The 8,027-nt window shown below is 41.2% G+C and overlaps 1 protein-coding gene and 1 non-coding gene across 2 annotated transcripts; both read right to left on the bottom strand.

Annotated features, from left to right (window-relative positions):
- Positions 1–73, bottom strand: Trnas-uga (transfer RNA serine (anticodon UGA)). Its single transcript has one exon. It is a non-coding gene; the product is annotated as a tRNA-Ser (tRNA).
- Positions 74–3,105: 3,032 nt separating this feature from the next.
- On the bottom strand, positions 3,106–7,184 carry LOC144640584 (retinol dehydrogenase 16-like). The gene is made up of 4 exons (XM_078499686.1): positions 6,830–7,184; positions 5,447–5,629; positions 4,399–4,638; positions 3,106–3,407 (listed from the first exon to the last, which is right to left on the bottom strand). Exons 1-4 carry the CDS (start codon positions 7,182–7,184, stop codon positions 3,106–3,108), a joined length of 1,080 nt encoding a protein of 359 aa, XP_078355812.1.
- Between the last annotated feature and the right edge of the window lie 843 nt (positions 7,185–8,027).

Below are 8,027 nucleotides of genomic sequence, written 5' to 3'. Positions count from 1 at the left end.
TGGTCAGAACGGGACTTGAACCCGCGACCTCCGGATTTCAAGTCCGGCGCACTAACCACTCGGCCACGCTGCCTCCCTCCCTTCGTTGTACCGGGGTTCTGTTTCCATACATCCTCTCTTGATTTTACTGATAGTAACTTCCGTCGGGCTGAACAATATCAAGAGCCTCCCAGGGAGGCGGTCTACGTTCCCTTATTCCCAACAAAATTTTCCTTGTGTTCCCGTGTTCCCTCAAAGCTTTTTTCGATTTTGGTGTTCCCTGTTCCCTAAAATTTGCATTTGTTTCCATGTTCCCAGTTGTGTTTTCTTCTTGTTCCCCCCGTTGTTGCCAAAAAGATAATGGCTTTTCCCCCTTGTTCCCTAAAACCCCTGGGGAACCTCAATATCGTTCGCTATGCCAGGGTCGAGCCAGGGATATCGTTATAAAGGGGTTCCACTGTAAAAATAATTTTTTTCTTCCCTTTATTGCTGATTGTAGCTCCTGGTTTACTCTTTTGCTTCTTTTTTTCTCTGCAACTTCGTTTCCTTGAGCTAAGAAAGTGAGAGGGGACGGGATTGGGATAAAGAGAGCGAACCTGGAACCAAGGTTGCCTTCAGTATTGTTGTCATGTTGATTATGTTGTTTTATTTTATTTTTCTACTGATTTGAAGATAAGTCATGTTTGACACAACATGATCATCTTAATTTGAGATCTTGCTGGGATAGAGTGATTGTTTCTGGGAAGCAAGATCATAGAAAGGGGCCCGTGATAAAATGATCAGTATTAAGAGGACTCACTTGCACTCTACATCCGGTCTAACTCAATCCAGCTTCCGGTGTTCACGGAAGAAGAAGAAATATTCTGACGTCATGTTCAGGTTCTCAGCAAATCTATCGGTCGTCGAACTTACTATTCTCACTCTTTGACGCTCATTGGCTGTGGTAAAAATCTTCTGCCTTAAAATACTATTGACTACTAATTTCACATTGCACTTACATTTTATTCTCTAGTGTAAACTTTAGTTTGTGTAGTTCCTTGCGCAGTAGTCGGTTGACTTGGCTAGAGGGCTAGGGTAAATTTCAGTCGGCAGGGGTTTCCAGAAGAACACAAATATTATTATAAACAGCAGCATTAATTTGTAAAGATTGCAAAATAAACTTTGGCTTATGCCAAAGAATATAGTAAATATTTACCGAGCATAATATACCCACGTCCGGATCCGGTAAGCCGAACTATAAACAGAGTAGCCATGTTTGTGAGTAGATGAACCACCCACGAAACCCCCCAAATCGACAAGCCTATGTGGTCGCTTAGAGGGAGGGAGGGGGGGGGATTTTAATTCATAGCCTTTAGTCGTTTCAGAGACTTAACCCATGCACAAATGCATTCCGGCGGTAAACCCAAAACGAAAAAAGGGAAAGGAGATTTCAGTACGTCCAGTGAAATTTCCAAGTTGTGATACTACTGAGAAGTGTCACTATGAACCCTAAGCCACCAGTGAACATCGGATTTGAGAAATAAAATGTTTCAATATAAGAACAAACTTAAAAGATTAAACCATTTAATACCAAGACTATATTAAATTGAGTATATTAACATTTAATTACCTTTTACCTTTGAGAATAGCCAATGCCAAAAATGCAGAAAAATAACAGTTATCATCATAGATAACTTAAAACTGAACTCAAAGTTTCTCCTCGAACAACGAGGCATATGTTGAGAAATATGTTTTTTCATTGTCGATAATACACAGTAATTTGCTTTTGATACAAAGGTTATAAAGTATCTTCAAGCTAGTGGGCGTATTTCGGGAATGTAACATCACAGAAACTGATAACTAATTTCGTATTTTTTTTTCAGATATGTCAGAAAATCTTAAAGTGGCTTCAAAAGAGTTTTGACGTATCAAATCTTACGATATCGATAGCATTGTTAGCGATCTGACGGGGGCGACGTCTCTAGTAAACGCTGTTTCCCGCGAAAAATAGGAGGGAATTTACCTTCCCCGGGGGGATTGAACTCCCATGTGACAGAGACAGGGATGCTTGTTGTCTCGCTTTAATCTCGTACCTAGATGTCTACTTACAACGGTAGTACACATCTGGTCAAGTGTGTTCAGTTCGCCAATCTGATTGGTTGATGAACAGCTTCAGTATTAGCGCGCGGAAGATACAAATTTTGTTTCGCCCGCGCGCGCCGTACGTTAGCTAGTAAGAGAATATTTGGATTTAAAGGCTTTTATAAAAACGCGTTCTACTTTTTGAACGTTACTAATGCGAATAATCTACAGATACAGTTTGTAGTTCAAGCTTGTTAGTACAAAATGTTTTAAAATGACGATATTTGTGGGTAAAAAAATGGGTGAAAAACTTTGCAAAACTGACGCGTAGAGGTATAAATAACGGATTTTGGTCTCATTTAGGGTGTTCACGTCAGAACGCCAAGATTTTTAGCTGTCTTGGTCTCGTCTAGGGTTGCAAGTGAAGAAATTAAAAAGCGGCGTATACTGTATACGGTCTAGTCCGATCTAGCCTGTTTCAGGCTCTCGGTAGTTATGGGAGAGCGCGCCCGCGTTTTTCGCTTTCCCCTTCAACTACCGAGAGCCTGGAACAGGCTAAGTCCGATCGGGCATGAAAAAAGGCATCTTTTATTAAAGGGTCAAAAAAAGATTGAGCCACGCCCTGATTGGTCTCCTTTAGAGGTTGAATTCACATTTTCCGACGAGCAACCGCGTCCCTTTTTATAAGATAATAATTTTGAGAAAATCTGGAGAATGCTCCGAACTTTCTAGGAGAGACTTTCGTTACTTTAAGGAACGCACAAGCAGCGTTTGTTAGAGTTGTAATCCCGAGAAGTCAGCTTTACTTCTAGTATACAAACTTGTTGGTTCGCTTGTTGCATTAAAGTAAAGTGATAAACAAATATGATTTGTGATTAAATATATTTGCAGATAAAAATAGCACTGCAATTTTCCCAAGAATCTTTTTCAGGTAGCTTACAAATAAACTTTGAACAAGTGGAAGTTTATAAGTACCACATCATAATATCTATATAAATTTCTTTTGTAACATATGCTGTGAGTAACAAGTAAAGAGATTTGTTTCTACTGAAAACTGGCGAACTACTATAAAGCTGCCGAATGGTACAAAGCCCACTTAATGATACACCATGGGATATTAGAAAAGACACGATTAAAACTAATTAAAGAAATTAGCTCATACTCTTTTACCCTTTTTTTCGCGCGAAAAGGTAATCGGTGATAAAAAGTGGGTAGAAATGTCGACATAAAAATGGACACTTTTGCATCGAGGCCAACGGAGTAGCGAGTTCGTGGACGTTGTGTAGTAAGAGCGTCGACCACAGCATCCACAACTTTGTAAGTGTCTGGGGAGGCCTTTTCGGAAGATTTAGTGATTCCCTTTTTAACTATCGAAAGAGAAAAAGAAAAAGAAGAAGCTCAGTGATCTGTTAATTCAGAAAATGGCCTCCTATTACAACTGATATCATCATACTGTGTTCACACTAGGCTGAGACATGTTTAGTCTAATCACGTTAAACATGTATGTTTCGCTACGAAAATCGTTCACGCTAAGTGGTAGCATGTCAGTTCGTAGCATGCGTGGCCGGCGTTCAAAGGGGAAGGAGAAGCCGAAGGGGGCTTCGAGATCGAAGCGCCAGGCGTGAGGAGAGCGCACAAAGCGCGATCGGAAAAGGGGGGAGAGGAACGCCTACAACGACGCTATGGTTTTTCTCGTTTTTAATCTGGACGCAAAAATCGTGATTGGACAGGTTCCCCTTCCCCCTTCTCCGATTGCGCTTCGCGCTCTTTCCTCGCACCTCGCGCTTCGAGCTCGAACTCCCCCTCTCCTTCCCCTTTGAACGCCGGCCTCGCAGGCTAGCCTGTTCCACGAGTTCGGTTAGTTGGGGAGCAGCGCAAAAACGGGATTAGTGCGAGGAACGGCGAGTGAAAAAAATGACCCTTATTTTTCTCTCGCTGTTTTTCGCGTCGTTTTCCACAACTAACCGAATGCCTGAAACAAGCTAAAGCTCTTGGCGTGCGTTTCTCAACGGTGACCGAAAACTTTTCGGGGCTATTTTTGGGCGCGTTTCTCGGGTTCGAAAAAGCGTTTCTCAAAAAGTTCGAAAGTGTCCCGTATTTTTTGGGGAGGTTTTCGGGATTTGTAACGCAAGAATTAGCGCGAGTTTCAATTTTCCAGCCAGTGGTTGGTTCAAAAAATGAAAATGACCCCGCTGCACTGAGTGGTATTTGATACCATTTATGTAGCAGTAACTGATAAATATTTGTAGTACTAGCCCATAAAAGGATAAGTGCAGAAAAGTGCTGGAAACTGTTGTGACCTGAAATTAAGTTTAACGTAATATTAGTCGGGAAGGTTCAACACTTCTTATTTCTTACTTAGATTTAATCTTTTCTCTCCATACTCCTGTTTTAACTCTGAACTCAGGCCATCCCACAGTTCCTGTACAGCCTCGATGTTACGCTCGTTATTGGATAAGGCGGTCTTGAACAAACCCGGCTCGATAATGCTGACCAGTACTCCCCACGGGCTCATTTCCCGTCTCAAAGCATCAGAAAATGCTTGCACGCCATATTTGGTGATGCAGTAGCTGGGCAAATTAGGCAGCGAGATACGACCTGTAACGATACAAAGGAACTTGGTAATGCCAGTGTCTCGTGTAACTTGTGGGGTGGGGGAGAGTAAGATTGGTCAGTCTACTTGCAAATTTCATAACACAACACAAACTTTCTCATGCAACAAGACTTGCGGGATGTACGTGAAACGTTGCGAGAAACATTGTCTAGAGGAATTTTTCAGAAGCCCAATTTCATTCAGTTAAGACCAGACATGGCACAAACGACTGTCACAATTTTTCAACAAAACTTGTTTAAGTGTCTTGTCGACTTCAACTTCAATATCTTACTAAAAATAAAAGATTTCTATAAGTTATCGACATTTCATGAAACTATGGGCATGAGAAAAACATGTTAAGAGCTACTTTACTGCCCTGACGATTTGATTCCCCCTTAAAGGGACACTGTCACGGAGATTTTAATGCTTTTTGGTAAAAAAAAAAACTAAAATTGGCGAATAGGTCTTCTCGTACATGAAATGCACCTGGTACATTAAGATGGCGATATAAAGTAAATTGTTGTTGAAGGAAGAAGGGAGCCATAATAAATTTTAGGTGTTTTTCCAGTCCACAAGGACAAAACTTGAAAACATCAGCCTGACTTTTTCAAGTTGAGATCTAAAGTTCCTTATGGCATCACAATAATATCACTTGTTTATCGCTTCAGTACACTTACATGGTGATTTTTAACAAAATTGGACCACTCTTTGTAGTTTCCATATGTCTTTAGGCACTTGAGTTTTTGAAGTGAAACTGGTGACAGAGTCCCTTTAACTTCAATAGAATGGAAAAGAAAAGCACGTTTCACTCACCCAACATACTTGACAAGTTAACTACTCGTCCCCGGGCCTCCTTGACAAGCGGCAGAAAGGTTTTTGTGACGTCAATCATCCCCCATAGATTAATATTAGCAATGCGTTTAAATTTTTCCAGCGGAATCCATTCTATTGGCCCGACTTGAGTAATTCCAGCGTTGTTCACCAAACCCCATAAACCTGAGTGAGAGAGTAACGCTGATTCAGTAATTCTTGACTAGCATGTTAACCTGCGTGCGTGGAGCCGTTGCATTGTTCCCGAAAGCTGGAGCCCAAGTGGAGGAACGCTGGGGCGAGCCTCCTCGCCTGCCCACCCCCTCCCCGAGAAAATGAAAAAAGTTGTGATGGGGGGAGGGGGAGGGGAAGCGATGGATGCGTCTTCCAGTCCAGCTCGTTGAATTCCTTGCTCGTCCTTAGCGCATTACAATCATTAGTTTATTTGGTTTTTTTTCTCAGTAGCACATAAAAAAGTATAAGAGTTGTAAAAGAATCAGGAGCCTGAAGAATTATATGAAAGTACAGTTTGCCGCGAAACTAATCGATACATTGATCTTGGCGTCCTGTGTTTTCTACGACTGCACTTGTTACGTGGTCACCCGCAGTAGAGTAAACTTATGAAAGAATTTCGTGACACGGGGAAACAAGATTGAACTATGCCATCGACAAGTTGACCACGAGCAGTTAAAAAAAACTCGGGATATGTAATACGTGCCATTTCAAAATACATGTTAAACAAAGAACGCACTAGGCAATTGTTTATCTAGGTACCCCCTAGAACAGTCTTAAGCGATGGCGTGACATCGCTTTATGCCATCGAACGATCGGTTCGTTTTGTCTGTTTGGCCCGATCGAACAGAAAATCAAGTTTAACTTAACAAGAAATCGCCGCGTTAACACAAAAGCAAAATACTTCCGTGCAGTTAGAATTGAACATTACGATGTATAAACGAAAGAGACTAATTATGTATGATGGGGTCTATTAGATTTAGTTGACAGAAATTTCTAATTCTTATAGTACAAAGGGCGCGCGTATCGTATGTCGTTTATCCGTGATATCACACTACAGTATAACGCAATATTTGTTGAGACAACATAGGGAAATCTAAAAAAGGTATAAAAATATAAAATAAAATATTACTGTTGTTCAGCTATACAATCACTAACAAGCTTATTATGTTTAAAAATGTAAGCTGCAGTTGGATAAAAGTTTTTTTCACACACAAGGTGTCAGCTACTTTCATTTACTTTAAGGTTTTTCCTCAAAATTATGTAAGACCCCTTGTGAAACGCCATCGCTTCTGCATGCATCGCGTGCCATTTTTCATGATACCGATAAACACGCGATGCGGTCCTACATTTTTGTAAACTGATATACATTACCATGTCCCGGGGGCAAAAGTCCCTTTACTTGCTCGTAGAGGTCTTGAATCTGCTGCGAATTTGTCACATCCAACTGGAAAGTTTTCAATCTGTCGCTCGTCACCGATTTCAAACTCTGTTCTCCATCTTTCGTTAAACAAGTCGCCAACACACAGACTCCCATCTTGTCCAGTCGAATGGCGGTTTCTTGACCGAAGCCAGAGTCGCAGCCGGTAATAAGAACGTATTTCTTGTGCAAGTCACCCACTTTCTTTCTTAAGAAAAACCTAAAAATCGTGAAAGTTAAGATTATAACTATGGCTGTTATCAAACAGGTTAATAGCGGAGAAGAGCAGTCCAGAAATGACAGAAACATATCGGTGTTTGCGTTCCTGCTCACTGATGTTTATATGTGTGACATGAAAATAATAGTCACTGAAAATATGTTAAACTGATGTCTTTTGTTTTTCTCTTTTCGTGAAAGGTCAAAATGTCAATTAACACGTCAATTAAAATATCACAGAAATGCCCGCCAACACAAAACAAACAATTATTTATTTTAATTGTATTTGCATCATTCTCCCATAGGGAATATTTAGTTGGTATATCTGGCAAAGGACCGGGTTATAGAAAGCAGTTCCGCGTTCTGAAAGCAAAATATTAATCTGGGGCGCAACAAATCGATGGAGACTAATCGCCTGGGACAAATCACTGACAAAAGGGCGGTCACAAATCGATTCCGTTTACACTAAAGGCCAACGTCACGCAATAGTCACGCAAGGATAGCATTATGAACACTCTTGACGAGCTTCCAGCTCTCAGCACCGTAACGAGTTGACTGATATTTGTCATAATGATTATTTATATTCTCAACAGTCCGTTTTCAAATGTAAAAGGTAACCGGGAGCATTATTGTAACCAGGAGATCGGACTTAGCTTGTTATGAATCGGAGCAGATCAATTCGGCATTTGGCACCTCACGACACCCCGGACGGTTGGGGTCTCGGATCACTCATCGAGTGCCTTATGCCCGACCGCCATTTTCTCTTGGGAGTTGGATTCACTTTGGACTCACCTTGTAAATATACTTGAGGTCGCCGGGTAATTCAGTAATTTTTGAGCCGCCATGCTCTTGTATGCATATTATGTTGTTTACATTCAATGATGGGCACCAGGTTCCCCGCAGCCGCAATCAGCGCCACAGGTTTACCATCCTAGA

Source organism: Oculina patagonica, unplaced genomic scaffold (assembly GCF_052425735.1).
Source record: "Oculina patagonica isolate OP01 unplaced genomic scaffold, crgOcupat unplaced366, whole genome shotgun sequence".
Lineage (NCBI taxonomy): Eukaryota > Metazoa > Cnidaria > Anthozoa > Scleractinia > Oculinidae > Oculina > Oculina patagonica.
The sequence above is the reverse complement of the archived record's forward strand: the minus strand, read 5'-3'. Positions and strand labels throughout refer to the sequence as shown.

Bases quoted from the DNA above. Each gene is read 5' to 3' on its own strand.
- LOC144640584 (XM_078499686.1), bottom strand. From the start codon at position 7,184: ATGTTTCTGTCATTTCTGGACTGCTCTTCTCCGCTATTAACCTGTTTG. The intron at 5,630-6,829 runs GTAATGTATATC...TCTCTCACTCAG, and splicing joins ACTTTTGCCCCCGGGACATG to GTTTATGGGGTTTGGTGAAC. The intron at 3,408-4,398 runs GTAAGAAATAAG...CTCTTTCGATAG, and splicing joins AGAGAAAAGATTAAATCTAA to TTAAAAAGGGAATCACTAAA.